Consider the following 16,686-nt stretch of genomic DNA (forward strand, 5'->3'; position numbering starts at 1 on the left):
ATTCTTAAATAGAGTCAGATTTTGAAATGGCAACATTGAACCTCACACAAAATAAAACAATCTAAAGAAAACACTTTCTAAGAAAGTAGATAGAAACCCTTGCACACAGTTGATTCTGATCAACTACTGCTTATTGTTGGCAGCGAGTATCATTTCTTTGGATGTTGTTTTTGGATAATGACTATCTCCCTAGAAATGGAAGGACTCCCAGCATCCATCAAACTGAAGACCACTGCATTTAAGATAGATGCCCGTGTATGAGATAAACTTTTGATAGTCTAGGATCCGGGCTATAGCTTCTGCAATTAAGTCTGTAAAGACCAGATATAAATGAGTAAGAAAAGTCCAACTCAGCTCTTTATATTAGTAAGTCAGCATGAAGTTAAACTAGTGAACCGCAAATAAAGATCACTTAAACATGAACAATAGAGTTCAGATTTTTCTAGGGATCAGATCACTCAAGTTTCAAAATCAACACAGATGCCTCTCATATAGCTATCTAAAAAAACCTCCATTGTATAGCAAATAATGTCTTTAAAAACATGACTGTGAGGTCTGGAGATAAAAGTTCGGATCTGTACTTCACAGTAAGTTGTCTGTGTTTAGATACATGAAGTTGACAAATATTCACCAAACTTTTCAAACCTAAGTACTTTAGCTAAAGATACTCAAGCATTTCTTTTCGGAATTACAAGGCATATAACACTAGTCTCCTCAGATAGATTCTTCAGTGTGATCAAGAATAACTTCCATAAGAAATATTTGATCAAAAATTTTATTAACTGGAAAAAAATGATAAAGCTTTACTGCTGATAAAAGTTTCTGAAGTCTAATCAGAATTTCTAACATGAATGCTTACAGACAGCTTTATACTTTCACTGTAGAGAATCTGAGTAACCACTAGCAAGACCTACTGTAGTTCTAGTACTGTTCCTTCTACAGTGTATTGCACAAGAGGAGAGTCGCCCAAGTGGAATAATTATTTCAGTCTCACTTGAGACAGCAATCCTTACGTGGAGGTATTCTTATTTCTTATATAATTTAAAAAAATGTCCATCCCAGGGGAAACTACATATCTTTGAAAGTGAAATACAGAATGGCAGAAGAATCAAGTATTAGTTGAATCATTAAGCAAGTCTGGGCCTTCAAAAACAAAACTCACTTGTACCAGCCTCACTTGCACTCCAGGAATTTAGGGAAAAAAAATTAATTGCTTTGAGTGGGACTCTTAAGTATTTTACGATCTATAGTCTAGAAAATACACATCCAAACATTAACAATTTTTTACCTAACACCACTCTCTATACTAGAGAAAATAAATATTTGTACCTATGAGGGTATACTGTATAATGACCCATCCAAGGTGACTTTCACAGATTACAACTGATGACTTGGGGAAATTATTCCCACTCCGCCTCCCCTCCAAACACTTTATTAGACTCAGTTTGTGTTTAAGTCTTCCCTTCCTGGCTTTTCCCACCTGCACTTCCTCCATGCTAACTTCATTACCACCTAGAGCTCTTCCCCTACAAGAACAAAAATGCTATTTCCTAGTGGCTGGCTTTAACTCCCTCTTTTATACCTTACGTCAACCCTCTGAATTAGAGGGACTTACTACACATTAGCTGTGCATAAGAACATAATGAAGGTCCAATACTTATTAACTGGAATTCTAATCAAACAAGGTTGACAACTCCCAGAAAATAAAATGGGATCTTTCATGCTATCAGTTACATGTTCCTCTCCTCCCCACAACCAAAATGTCTCTCCAAGACTTGCATGACCTTGGGTGAAGGGATTTGGCAGGTGTCTCTTAAGTGCCATTTTCTTACTGACATGAGGGTGATAATATGCCCATTATCCCACAAGGTACATTACTGCCCTGCTGAGTTTTCTTTATGCAGTTAGCTTCATTAGGGATTGGACAACAGCATTACTCAGCTGCCAGAAGCTCCATCTGAAGCCAGCTATAAAATTAAGTGTAGCCATATGAGGGGCTGTAATGAAGCCCCAAGGCACAGCAATGTTCCTGCTCACTTAAATCCCACAACCCTTTCTAGCACAATCTGGAAAAGGAAACCATGGGGCTTCAACACAACAGCTGCTGCTGCTTTAAACAGAAAGTTGACCTCCTTTACCCAAGAATAAAGGGAGTATCTCGACTGCTAAGTTCATGAAGGAAGAGCAATGCTATGAGAAGTTCCTACCATGTTCCTCCACTTCCTCACTACTCTTTTTCAATTCCTGTCAAGAGACTATTTGCTACCCAGTTTGTTTCTCTTGTGTCACCTCTCCCTTACCCTACACTAGAGAAAAGGGTGGTCTAGCTCTTTCCTTTTCAGCTGTGCTAGAGGACAGGGGATCACCCACTGCCTTGTCTTCAAGGTTCTACTATTTTCCATCTCATCTCAGGGTGCTGCCTTCAAGCACTGTTGACACCTATGAAAGGCAATGTAGAAGAAAGGAGTTCCTGTTGCACACTCACTGTATGCACAGTGAAGAGAGAAAGCTAGAGGCTAGCACTCTAGGTCTGGAGCTGATCCAGCTGAGGTATGGACAGAAATACATATTGCTTGCTCGTATATTGGTGCAAACACTAATGTAAGTAGTATGAGACTGCCCTCATTTAGACCTCTCAAATATGTAGTTCATCTTTCAAGACAGAAGCCTCCCAAAGAAATAAATGTAGTATCATAATGGCAGTGGCACTGAAGTTATAATCACTCGAGGGCAAGCCCAGTGTCAAAAAACTGCTATCCTTAGCTATATAAGGAGGAATAGGACCAGGCATTTAATAGGAAAGAGTCTTTATTCTAGAAATTTAAGAGCAGTATATATTTTTTTTTTTTCCAGCTTGCTGGCATTGTTGTGGAAGACAATTCTACTTCAGTTCCAATTCTCCATCCAAACCACCAACATTGGCACTTGGTTATTATTAACAATCAATATACAAATGACTGCAGGAAGCAAAATTATCTGGCAGGTTGTTTTCCTTTTAAACTAACATTTTTATTTATTTTTTTAAACATAATTCAATACAACATTACAGACAAGAAATACCACCGTCTCTTTATACAAAATGAAAAAGTGCCTTTTTTTTTTCCCCAGAGTGTACAAAACAAACCTATGCATTACAGGTTCATGGAAAGATCCCAAAAAAGAACAAAACCAAAAATAACAAAAGGCTAAAATGTTACTTTAAGAGCTGCTTCTTTAAGATTGTGCCCCAGGTTGTCCCATCCCAAGCCCTGCACACTGAGCCATTATTCTGGCCCCTGCAATTAGATTCCAGTGCTTTGCAGTTGGGCAGACTGAGACACATTGAGTTCACTCCAGTTCCAAGTTCAGTCCTTTTGATTTCCACATCAGATCAGGAAAACCTTATTTTGCAGCAGTAGAAAGTTCTACAGGAACAGTAAGACTGGATTCCTTTACAAAATAAGCTACAAAGTTCTTCAGTTTCTAAAGTCACATCAATATCATCCTTGATTGGCCTGCAGGGATTTGACCTAATTGACAGAAGGTCTAGTTGCCCAGTAGGAAATAACTCATGCATCCACAAACTTCCTGCCCTGGCTAGGTTAGAGACCCTGACAGCCAAATTTGACCTTCAACCACCACCTTATAGTCTAGCACCCCAGTTAAACTATCAACTTGGTGCAACATAGTAATCTGTACTGCAAGCACATTGAATTTTTAGAGTGTGAAGACTGAATAATTCTAAATTACACTGCAATCTCCATTCCGCTAGCATAGCTGATGTTTAAAATTAAAGAAAAATCCATTTAAGCTATGCCTACTCTCAAGTACTGCATTGCTTTCACAACCATGATAGAAAGAGTACAAACAGTAGATATTAAACTTACTGAAGACTCAGCTGTTAAAAATAGTGCTGTCATTCTTCCTCTAATCATATGCAGAGGTAGACTTGACATTTAACTACTTCCTCAAGGAATACACAATGAACAAATATTGCTATGGGATTAGGACTTCACTGTAATCATTTAGATCATTTTAGCATTTGCTTCGGGTAGTTACCTCAACTCATTCCTTTAAGTGCAAAAAAGGAATTCATGTTAACTGTTCGTATTCTCTGACTGAATTTACTCCCACAGTGGTACACAGTCCTACAAGGCTATCAAATGCACATTTGACAGACTTTAAGAGCAGCTTACTGTTGATCTGTCAGAGAGATTGCCTTGTCGTATGTATTCTACTGCAGCCTCAATGGAGGTTAGACAGTATCCCAATTCATCCTTCACTGAACTGCAAAGCCTGAAGTTCTTGATGTAACTCAAGTTGGCCATCCTGAAATAAAAAGTTAAAGCCATGAACCACTAAAAATAAGACACTAGCACAACATACCTTAATACTGCAACTCATCTTAGGCAATCCAGGCAGATAACAGGCATGGATTAAGAAAAAGCTACTAGAAAGAATGTTGGGCTAGCAATATGGTTCTGTTTGTAGACAGATCATAACTACTTATTTCTTAACTATTCAATAAAAAGTTATTAATTGGATATAAGGAATATGACAGGATAAGAATAGCAGCAGGAGAGTTTCACACATTTCAAACATGTTAATGTTTCAAGCACCATAAGCACCAGTGTAATGTGATAACTACAAATTAAAGGAAAAATATCTTATCTCAGTTATGGGATACACCAACACTAAAATTCAGTTCAGGTACAGGTGGAAGGTTTAGACATACTTTTACTGATAGTGAGGAGAGATAAAGCCATTAAGCATTCAAATCTAGCTTCTCTATATGTAACTCTAAATGTATCAAACATCTAGAAGCTGCGTAAAGGTTTCACAACTCCAAACACAGATGAGGAACAACCAATCCGTGAAGTCTGTATTGACATGCAGATGTGGTAAAGAGATGGCCTCCCATTACAACTTTTTTCTAGGCAGGGAATCAAAACAGCAAAGACACAGCACTTGAATTCCTGATAGGTCCTTAATTCGGTCACACCTGTAATACATCTTTGCTGTTTGTCCTCCCAGAAATAGTTTTCTGCATTATATCAGCCCCTTTTACACTATAAGTAAGTTATTACTACATGTTCAGAAATATTTCCCCCTTACATATAAGATGATATTATGGAGCTCTGTGTAGCCAAAATATGGTTACATACCAGTTTGGGATTTCTGTTTTTACAAGTAAATACAGCAAAACAGAGAGAAGGTCATCTGCACACACGGTTTCCATGTTAACTAAAAAAAGAATTTGTATCTGATGTTAGTCATGCCATGGTTCAAATCAAGAGCAAGACCTATAAATGGAGTTTCACCACCCAAGACTAAGGGCCAGTTCTACTAGTAGAGAATGCATTGAGTAACCAAGGCTACCCTTCAAATGTTCTCAATCCCCCTCTAAAATAGGCTGTCAAAAAACAAATAGAGTTTATATTGTACAAACTGCAATATTTGACTAGCATCCCTTCCTTCCTATCCAGAAAGAGCCAGAGCAGTAGCTCAAGATTTCTGAAATTCTTGAGGGAAAGAACTACCCTCAAAGTTGATATACTTTTCCATAACACAGGAGTCTTCCTGGAGAAAGAAAGATATGAAGTAGGGAAAGCATAAGTTCACTGTACTACTCCATCTGCTTAGTGGAAGTATCTTCTCTCTCAAGACTAGATAAAATAAATACAAGGTTAAGAGGCCCATGCTTTCCTATCACAGAATCATTTCTATAATCCATGGTAGCACTTTGCAGCATATAGAAGGTTTGTTTGTCCCCCACCAACACTGCATTTTGCAAAAGATGCATCTCAAGAGTATAGAATTCAGCATTATCAAGGCGCATGGACAAACAGACAAGAATGATGTAGCAGCAATCCTCAGTGTTTAAAATGGATCACTTTCAATTCCTCTGCATGAAAAAAATCTCCTAGCACGTGCTTCTCACATGCTCTAGCTAAAACATATGTAAGCTAACCAAGTACCCCACCTCACCCCTGAGAAGCAACGCTGAAGTGTCTGTCTTGCCTCCATTATGCTTTGTTTAGAGACCTGCAAGGCAGACCCCAGCCTAATTGTGTTTAACCCACAAGTGCTATTCAAACAGCTGTTTATATACCGAAGTGCTTTGTGCATATTGGTTAAGGAAAAAGTTTAAAATTAAGTTATTAATCCACTAAATTACTGACCTCTTTGGCTAGGAGATTGCATAATAATTTGTACCACTTTTCGCAGACAAAGTAGCTTCTGTTGAGGGGAAGTACATTTGTTCAACTGACCCAGTTCTCGCTTTGCACGTGGTATATTAAAACTACGAAATAATTTGAAAGAAATGGTCAGCATACAGAGTTCCTGTGCAGGATGTCCAAAACCCAAGTTTAACTTATTCAGAGCTGAAATGAAGAATAGTATTGAAATATTTCCATCTCTACTCCAAGGACACTTGCATTTCTGTACCTTGTAGATGGAAAGGGAAGCATAAGAATATAAAAGCAAAAGGAGATAACGATCATTGCAAAGCCTGCCCTAAAATGACACTTGCAAAGCTTTATTTTTTTCATCTCAAAGGAATGAAGTATAAGAAAAACTTACTATTTGTCTGAAGGAAGACACTTTTTGCCTGGCCTGAGACCTATTTAAGACAGAATCTCAGTGATTCCTCAAAGAGTCCACAATAATCTCTCTCACCTGAACTCAGGCTTCACTCCAATGTCTTTTTGCTGCAGATCTTGAAGGCTCCTTGTGGTTTTGTTAAAAGCAGCATCCTAATCAATAGAAAGCCAACAGTTTTTTTTAAATGCATTAGATTAATGTAACTAATCTTTACCAATCAAACAAACTTACCTCACTTGCCTCAACAGTCCCCACATATTTGAAGACTAGATCATAAATAGCATGGTGGATATACATCTGTAGAAAAAACAGTACTTTAGGCATGAAAGGGAGAATTAAAAATAGCTTGCTAATTATTTTCTTTCATTTTGGATGCTTACTTCAACTGCTTGTTTAATCAGATTCATCTGCTCTTCTTGCTTTGCAAGCATCTTCTGGAAAAGGAAAGCCATACAAACAGCAAGAGAAAGTTAGATAATTTATTGCTTAAGTAACACTATGTATTTAGTGGAATAAGTGTTTACCAAGTGCGAATCTCTCAGAAGATGCTGGAGACATTTGGTATAAAGTGCATTGACAGAATCCTGGGTGGGGGGAGAAAAGAAAAAAAGCAATCAGATTCAGGTTAATCTGACTTGAAGCAACAAAGCATGAATAAGCAGAGAAAGGAAGTCTTCCCTGCCTTACAAGTGTGAACCATGGTAAGATTTTTAGCTAGAAAAATTGCTTTACCTAATCATTAAGATGTGGTAATTCACAATTAAGAATTCTACTTTCTCCCTTCCCACCTTCCTCAACTCTAGACTACTCTGACACGGAAAAGTTCAACAAGACAAAGATACCCAAAGCAGTGAAGTGAATTATATTTAGGAAGTTAAACATCAAGAAGCAAGATACTGACTATGTAGTGGCGGAGGCTTTTCCTTTCGTGTTCTTTAAATGTTCTATAGAAAGATCCTATGTATTTATCAAATCTCTCACAGTGCCTTCCCAAGAATTCTCTAACATCTTCAATATTTTTAAGAGAATAGGAGTTTGATGAAGCTGTAGATTCACCTAAAATGAAAGCCAAGAATTAACTCATAGGTTTAATATCTATGCATGGTAAAGTACTTTCTGTCCCCACATACACAGCCAACTAGTGTGCAATGAAACATTAATTCAGCTTACCAAATCTTTAACTGAAGGTATTTCTTTTAATTAAAAGAATTTCATGCATCACATTTAGAGTAGACTCTCTTGTCTTTTATGTCAAGTATTTATTTAGAATAGCTAAAACTGATTTCACATGGTTTTTTTACCCTAGGGTAATTTATTGCCACATACACGACTCAATCTGAGTGCAAGTCAAGCTTGAAAGCAGAAAAGCACACTACAGTATTGACGGAATACCCATGCAGGAAGTCAGTGTGCTCTAAGCAAGCTGTAAAAATCTCAACTTCGATTTTTACATAACCTATTCTTTATTTAGACGTGCTTTCTCTGAATGGGAGAGCAAAGTTGCTTCATGTAAACATTAAACCAAATCCACTTTCCTTCTGAATAAGACAATTGGATCCCTCACTTAAAATTCATATTGCTTTTCCAATTTTTTTTTTTCCTAGGCAAGTCTTTCATTCGCCATCAAAAGCAGCCAACTAATAACAGGCTTAGATCTCATTAATTTCAAATTACTTCTGAAATTACAAGTTACCTCACTTCTGAAAGACTGCTGTACAACTACATTAAATAATGGCCAAAAAAGGAACGCTATCAGAATAATTTCTTAGATTTATATTAATATTTATAGAATTTATGCCTATATATATGCCACATTTTTTTCAGAACAACTTCATACTTCCCTCACAGTACTATTTTCTCACTACTCTAGTATTACTTCACTGTGTCATTATTTGTTTTGAACAGATATTCTTATGTATTTAGGAAGACTAGATGTTTTTATTTCAGAAAAAGCATGTTTTAAGAAGCTTTTGTTCCTTTTAATTAGTAAACACAGATTGTTATAGGAATTCACAAGGAAATCTTGTTACATTCACAGCTTTAACAGTAGCCTTGGAAATAGTGTTCCAGCCTTATCAAGAGCACATTCAGTACTAGGACAAAAATTAACACATTCAACTTAACGAGACAGACCACTCTCAAGAGCTGCTATGTAACTATGCTATACAACCTCTAACCACTGATGAAGTGATCATGAAAGAATTTACCTCTCCGGTTTTCTGTGCATCCACCTTGCATCACAAGACACATGTCACATTTAAGACTAAATCTTTTTAAGCAGTCAGCACTAAACTGAGCATTGCTAAAAAAATTGTGCTGGATCACATATTCCACAGATGATTTTCAGTGCTATGACTGGGGCATAGACCCTACAGAATTAAGTTTGCCTGGCAGCAACTTAATATTTCTCTCCAGCAGCATACCAACATCCACCCCAGCAGGATAATAAACGCCAAGAGCTTTCAACCAAGCCAACGCTTTTCGGAATGAAGGAAACGTATTAAGCATATCAAACATACTAATTTGCTCACTGTGCAAACAAGACCACCAAGTTAACACTTCAATACATACTTGAGCTTTCTGTTTTTTCCAATGGATGAGCTATGCACAATATACTAAAGCTTTCTTCTTTTTCATTGTAAAATGTTTCCTCAAAAAGAACAGGTACTGAGAGATGGTAATTAAAACCAGCTCCTAAGATGATGAGGTTTCCTTGTATGAAGATCTCCTGAAACAAAACAAAAACCAGATCAAGTGCAAAACTCCACCAGAAGAAAGTTACTCTTTGGCTTCTGCATTGCATAGTTTCATTGCATTTCCAGGGAAAGAAGAGAATCTCAAGACAAGAAAGCCCCAGATTCAAGACATTCCATATTCTCGTGCTGTGTAGACACCGAAACAACTCCTTCCATCTACAATGGCCAGCTAAAGCTTGCTTGTACCTGTTTTCTTTACAAGTGTACTGTTGGAGGTTTCAGACAACCTCCAAGGTCCAAGTGACTAATTGCAGATTTTAGAGCACACTTTTAGTAGAAGGGAAATTGAAAAACAACCTAGAATTGGGGCCTAAGTCCAGCTTCAGAAAAACACCACACATCTTGTCTACATTTCTCACATTCAGCTTTATTTTCTCAAGTAGCTCTAGTGAGGACATCTGCAGTAGGAAGATCTGGATGACTGCCCGCAAACAGGTGCATGATCTCAGACTATTCTGCAAAATTACAGGTGAAAAAAATGTGATCCTGTGCAGTGTTAGCTTTGGTTATCGTGCCTTGCTGCTACATTAGTCAGTTTCTACTCAGTGAACAGAATTAATACATCGGGCCTCAAATACAACTCGATACCATCATAATTTTGTCTTAAGCCTTGGTGAACTTGCATCTGTGTGCAATACAGGCAGGCTACTACCTGCCGAAAAGCTAGAGAGACAGTTCTTAAGTAAGTGATGAAGGCCGTTCTGCCACACAGCAAAATTCCTAACAGCCATAAAACACAGATAAATTGACAAAGTTACTTCAACCAAAGTAGTAAGCTGAAATCAGAGGCAGTGTTACCATCTGAAGAGGACAACTATTCTTATGTACATGCCAAAATATAGCTTTTGCTAGAAAGCAGCATATTGCTGAGAACTTTGGCTTAGATAGGCAATGTGCTACTTTTACCAGTTAGCTCTAACTCCTAGCTATCTTACTTCACACTATCAGTCATCAACTGCAGCAAATTGTTTATTGGAGTGTCCCCAAGCTACATTCAGATATCAAAACAGAAATACCTTTCCATTTAAGGTCTGAAAATTTTCTTCTAGCGGCTTCAGGACATAAGATTCAAACTGGCAGGCAGAAAGACTGTTGCTTGAGAGGCTTCCTTTGCACGGAACTAACACCTAAAAAAGTTAGATCATGCTTTAGAGAGAAATGCCATGTATCACCATGCTGTGTTTATACCAATAGCTTTTACCCTTTAGAGGCAAGCAATTGAATCTGGCTTACAAACATTTACTAGAAAATGTATAGCAACTATAGGTGTTTTTGTTTAAATAAATAGAAAGGAAAGGCCACTGATAGACACACAGATCAACTTAGAATTTTCATTTAATGACTTATCTGAAATAGGATGACAGATGCAACCAAAGCAAACAATACTAAGAGAAGGAGATGAAATCTTAAGTTACTTAACACCAGCCACCTGGATGACTAATAAAAGTGAAGTATATTTTCAAACTAAAGTGAAAATCTATCAGAAAGAATAAAAAAAAAAAATCTAAGATAAGAAACATCTTGGGTCTACTGCACACCAACAGATTGGTTGTTTGAGACAAATTCTTAATTAGCAACACATTATGAATACAACAAACACTGTATACACCCTGAAAAGAAATACATCTCATTGTCAAGGAAGATAAGCATGAGGCAAGTGGTTCTTTCAGTACTCAGAAGCTTTCAGCAGTTATGTTAGAATACAGATGGAACTCATGAACAGATCTTAGCATTTCAGCTGATCACATCACCATCTTAAGCAAAACACGATTGAAAGAACTCCATCCAATTTAAGGCTTAATTTTATAATCGGGTAACAATAACCTCCAAGTTTAATGGAGTCTCCACACACTTAATTTTGGATGAAGACTAATCACAGAATACCCAGATTAGAAGTCTTAAGGACTAGAGTTTTTATTCCAGCTCAGTTTAATGGCTTTATTTTGCCATTTAAATGTTGTCAGAAATGAGTGATTGTCTGTCCACCAGGGATATCAAAAGATAAATCCCATTTTAAGTTACAAGCAAATGGGAGAATATATATCTTTAGTTCACAGCAAAGAAAATAAACTTCCCGTAAAGTTTAGAAACAACATCAACTTTGACCTTTTACTACCATGCAATTTAGCAAGGTCCATATTAGTAAATAACAAGCAACTTAAACTAAAAGCTGCTCTGCTTCACTTCCAAGTTTTGTAGGCTTGCACTGATCTTTACATGGGTCATAGCAGGCATATGATTTAAATTCACATACCTACTGTTTAATAAGAAGCTTTTAAATCTACTTATTTATACTTACAACACCATGGAGCTCTGCAACTTTGCTGCATAGATCAGGACGCCGCTTCTGAATGGCCAAATAAAAGGGATTTTTCAAGATATCTTCATCATACATAGCCATATGGACTTCAGATATTCCAAGGAGATTTTCTAAAACACATATGGAGAATGGTTAATGTATCATACATGGTGTCTGTTAAAACATAGTATTTAGGAATACCTAGGAGGCAGTTTGATTCCCCTTGTCTAAAAAGAAAAAGCAGTTTCAGGTCTTGATGTAAGCAGTCAGTGGCATGCTTAACTAATAACAAGGTAACTATAGTTACTCAGAAATATTATTTTCCATGAATATACATTTCCAATTACATAATTATCCTCATAATGTCTCCTTAGACCTTATGGGTGTTGGAGTCTAACAACACATGATAGGTTTGGACAAAACTTAGAAGGAGAGGAAAGAAGTTAAGATCTACATCATTACCACTTTGATATGCAAGCTAACTTGCACTGCTAAGATCTAAAACAAGCCAAGAGACATGAACTAACAGCTTCTTTACAGCAGATTCTACTGCATCACAGGACATTGATGCTTTTGCAGGATGTTCACGTAAGTCTTAAGACTCATCTGCATAAGGATTACTGACTGATACACATCAATGAGACACCCAGACAGTGTAACAGGAATCCTTGTGTAAGGCAATCCTCAATTTTCCAAGGAAAGTTATAGTAAAGAGGTACACCAAGGAGATATGAATATCCATGTCATAATTAAAAAGTCACTGTGAAATGCTTCATTTGTGGTCATCTCTACGTCCACGGAAAAAAAGCCTCAACGATCCGAGATCAGGCTGATGCATAATATTTGGCAAAACAGTGAGCAAAAAAAAGTGACTGGAGACAGAAAACCCAACTTGTAGGTACTGGAAAAAGCTATTACTAGATGTGTCACAGGGGAAAGATGATCTCTAGAGGCACTAGACCCTTGACTGCTTGCTTCCTCAATTCTAATTCTCTGTAAAAAACTATGACCCATCCTAGACACAAGTGCAGGAAAAACCCTAATAGGTCCCTTCTGGAATAATTTCCGAATTATTCAGAAGAATTGAGATTAACAGGCTTAGAAGTGCTTAACTAACTAGTCTGTTCTATGCCTTTTCCCCTCATCCAGCTTCCCTTGGGAATCAAAAGAAATTGCATGACTTCCTCATGGTATTTCAGCTATATGTTCTAGGAAAGGGTGAGAACACCAGCAGAACTTTAATTTGAGCAAGTCATCCTTACACGATCAGTACTCCCCTGTTTTCTTAAATGTAGAATTATACCTAGCACATTATTTGCTCAGTGTGAGCTGCTTATGCTTGTTCTGTTGCACTTGTAATATCTGACTACCAAATGCTCTACTGGTACTAGATCATGGAAGAGACATTAAACCATTGTATGGCAGTTTAATAGAGTGGAAAAACATAGTCACAACATACACTGACTTTTAGATAGCCTTTGAGTTTCAGCTATGCTGTTAACTGATCTATAGTCTGTTAACTGATCTACAGCCTGGTCCCTCCTTATAATGAGGCACAAAGAGAGCTCCCTTAGAACACTAAACACAAACATGATCAGCTAAAGCTGCAATTTCCACTATACAGTTATCAGCAGTTACTTACAGCTTGGACAACCTCAGCCTAAACCACTTAAGTTTGGCAGTGGCAGATAACCGCCTTCAGCAGTTCCAGATAAAACGGTTCATACAATAAAACCAAGAGCTTTTATGAAAGAATACTAATTCAGCAGCCCCAAAACAGTGTTCTTTGGAGAACAGATCTGAAGTTGGCTAACAAAGGGGAAGAAAATGTTTGCTCCTGACACCTTCAAAAGACTAGCCAAGTTCAGTAATTATGAGACTTCAAACCTAGAAAAAGCTTTGCACAAGATCTGTCCTATCACAGTGCCTGGGTAAACAGGATGATCACCAGTAATTCCACAGCGGATGATTGCTACAAAATGTTTCCCGGCAGGCAGCTGCAATCCAAGTTCAAACTGTGGGCTTCCTCAGCTAGGGTGGGGGAAAGAGAAGAGGCAGCACAAGCCCAGTGGCAGGTCTGCTGCAGGGACACAGACATCTCATCACTGATCCATAAAACACCAGGGCTAAGACAGACTTTAATAAGCCGGACTAGTTAGCTACAAAAAACCCTGCCTAGTGAACTGCTAGCTAGGCCACAACTCCACATAAGATCTTAAACGACTGCAGGTTGCAGTCCAAACATGAATCAGTGATAATTTATTATATGTAGTAAGTCAAACACCAAGCAGGGCTGTATGTACACATATGTGCAGTCTGCAAACAATCTGCCACAGCAAGACGTATTTGGGAGTCCTACATCCTTTTTTGGGTCCTGCACTTCAGGGGACGTGAACTGATTGGAAGAGACTCTGAAGTGAAAAAGGCAAGAAAGCCCCAGAAGCAGGATCCAAAACAAGAAATGCAGTGGTGGTGTTTATGCTGAAGAAACTGCATGAAACAGGTAAGGATTTTTCTCCCCAGACAGATCAAGCTCTCTGTGAAAGGCATTTTTACCACATCTGTAGAAGAAATAGGCCTTGACAGAAGAAAACAGACTCAGATTACAGATCAGGAACACCTTTCAAAAGAGAAGATGAACACATGTTTTAGACTGCTTAGCAAAGCTATCAAGTCTCTCATGTTGTAAATCTTTAAGAACCTGTTAGACAAACCTCTACTAGAGGTGATGATGGACACAGTGAAGCTAGGCTGCTAGATTACATGGTCTCTCAAGGCACTTTCCAAATCAAACTTTTATTAATGTAGTTAGCCCACTGAGGCATCTTCATCTGCCTTTTTATTTGGTGAATTCATGTTCAGCATCTGGTCATGCAGAGATTGCTATGACCCTCCCCAAGGCAGTGATGGGGAAGGTATTAGCATACCATGTACTGATTCAGGGAAAAGAGCACATGGACACAAGAAGACAACCAAGCATGAGACTGCAGAGACAAAACTGCAGTGCACAAGTGTTTCAAATTGCTATAGCTATATTGTCACTTTTTCAGCTTAACGAATCTAAGTCCAGAGTTCTTCCCATAATAGGAAGGGGAAGAGAAGAACACATTCCACAAATCCTCCTCATCTAGAAACCTGTATCTCACCATCAAAAACAAACAACTGATAAGTTTTGTCTAGAAAGGAATTAAAACCAACATTTCATTCCCTGGCAAAACAGGAGGAGATTTATTGGAGGAAGGGAGCTCCCACAGAAAACCTGAGTTTATGTAGCTTGTTGTCTGTATGACTGCTGTAGCTCTTAAATCATTGCCTGCACCTGAGAAAAAAGCCACACAAGCAACCAGGGTACTTTAAGATTCATTTCAGTTGACAGATCATCACAGGAAGAGCTTGAAATTATAAACTTCAGTTCCTGGTTCATGAGTTACACACCACAAATAACTAGCTTTAAAACACTTTCTGTCAGCCACGGATATTCTTTTACTGCCGAACTACTGACAGGGTTGAATCACACTTGAGAGCTCCAGCAAGAAGTGAAAAGAAACTGCATTCAAACATTGGGTTTGGCATTTTAGCTACTGTAATGCAACCAAGACGCCATCAACATGCTGTACCCTAATAAGGAAGCTAAGACTTCTAGTTCATACTGGTATTTGTCACCCACCTTGAGCAGAAGCAGCTTGCGAACAGTGAACTGACTGCTCACCACATGCATGTTCCTACACAGCAGGAAATCACCACCACCAGCCAAATTAGTCCTGTTTTGAGAATCACAATTCTGAATTTCCTTCCCTTTTCTCTCTCCCTTACCCCTACATCTGCTCATCGCTACATTAGTGGATAGCTATCATATCTGATTAAGATATGGGTATGAAAAAGAAAGGGTAGAATACTTATTAACTGAAACGCTTAAGGTACTATATTCACTTGGACCTCCTTCACCTATCCACAGCACTCTTCAGAGAGACAGAAGTATGAATGTATAAGCCATCTACCATTTAAGTAATACAGAAAAACAAAGGACTTCATACTAAACTTAAATAAAGTCTACAGAGTCAAGAGAATACATTAAAGCTTCCCCAAATTTTGGCTCCAGCATTTCTGAGATTAAGTCAATTTCCTTCCAGCCCAAGTTAAATGCATCTGAAAACATTGGCTAATGCATTGCTATAATTCTAAGAATGCATTAGAATTCTCCACTGGGAGTTTATTGGCAGAACACAACATCTAACTTCAACCTAATTTAACTTGGAGGAGGCAGCACCAGAGGGGATACAGATTTATTCTTCTAGTTGCACCCTGGACAACTTCAGATTTACTAACACTAAGCAAGAAGGAAATGTACAAAGCCTTATATACATTACCAGATCCGTTTAATGCTTAACAGCATTAAAAGTTGTCATAAGCCATATTTACTATGAAGTTTATTAAATTCTATCATGCTGAGCTGTAAAGCAATACACAAGTACTAATGTTATATAAAAGGTTTAAATGGAATCACTTAAGTGTGTGGCTTCATGCCTGTAAACACAGAAATAGCCCAAATTGCTGGAAGAACAGAGGCTAGCTGATCAGAGAATCTAATAAGCATTATGTTACTGTTTTAGAAAAACCATAATCATGAACTTAAAATGGCCAAATCCTTTCCAGATTAAGAGCAGAGTGATAATTCTAATGATATAACTAATGGTATAAGGGTTAGCTAAAGTGAAAAACATATCACTGAATCTAAACATGTCACTGTTTTATCCAAAACACTGGAAATGAAGTCTTATGACCTTTGGTACTGAAAACAGTGAGTAGGATTTAACTATGACAGTTTGTCACTGATGGTGTTTTCCTTTACAGATTATCTAGTGAAGTACCTTTTACAGACCTATCAGGTTTCAGTTCCTTTTAAGAAGCATTTTGAAATTTAGACAGTCATTAAGTAGAAGATGTCATTGTATTTGCATTCTTACTCGGCAGTTTTATCATATCCACGTTCAAGTTATACAACTGTTTACTCAGTTCTTAGCCACATCATCTTCTGAATGTCCTGCT

The 16,686-nt window shown here is 37.8% G+C and overlaps 1 protein-coding gene across 3 annotated transcripts in view; it reads right to left on the reverse strand.

Annotated features, from left to right (window-relative positions):
• Positions 1-16,686, reverse strand: part of ANKRD27 (ankyrin repeat domain 27) — a 407,401-nt gene that overhangs the window by 384,471 nt on the left and 6,244 nt on the right. For 2 of the 3 annotated variants that reach the window (XM_074881393.1, XM_074881395.1), the window contains exons 2-12: positions 11,641-11,771; positions 10,358-10,468; positions 9,157-9,313; positions 7,487-7,641; positions 7,110-7,169; positions 6,966-7,019; positions 6,817-6,882; positions 6,661-6,737; positions 6,162-6,283; positions 5,145-5,223; positions 4,176-4,308 (exon numbers count right to left, since the gene is read on the reverse strand). In XM_074881393.1, coding sequence (XP_074737494.1) covers positions 4,176-4,308; positions 5,145-5,223; positions 6,162-6,283; positions 6,661-6,737; positions 6,817-6,882; positions 6,966-7,019; positions 7,110-7,169; positions 7,487-7,641; positions 9,157-9,313; positions 10,358-10,468; positions 11,641-11,742 — 1,116 coding nt within the window. In that variant the 5' untranslated portion in view covers positions 11,743-11,771. The remainder of the gene's footprint in view (positions 1-4,175; positions 4,309-5,144; positions 5,224-6,161; positions 6,284-6,660; positions 6,738-6,816; positions 6,883-6,965; positions 7,020-7,109; positions 7,170-7,486; positions 7,642-9,156; positions 9,314-10,357; positions 10,469-11,640; positions 11,772-16,686) is intronic. The other variant, XM_074881394.1, reaches the window with a different exon arrangement.

This window comes from Strix uralensis, chromosome 12, assembly GCF_047716275.1.
Source record: "Strix uralensis isolate ZFMK-TIS-50842 chromosome 12, bStrUra1, whole genome shotgun sequence".
In the NCBI taxonomy this organism is placed as follows: domain Eukaryota; kingdom Metazoa; phylum Chordata; class Aves; order Strigiformes; family Strigidae; genus Strix; species Strix uralensis.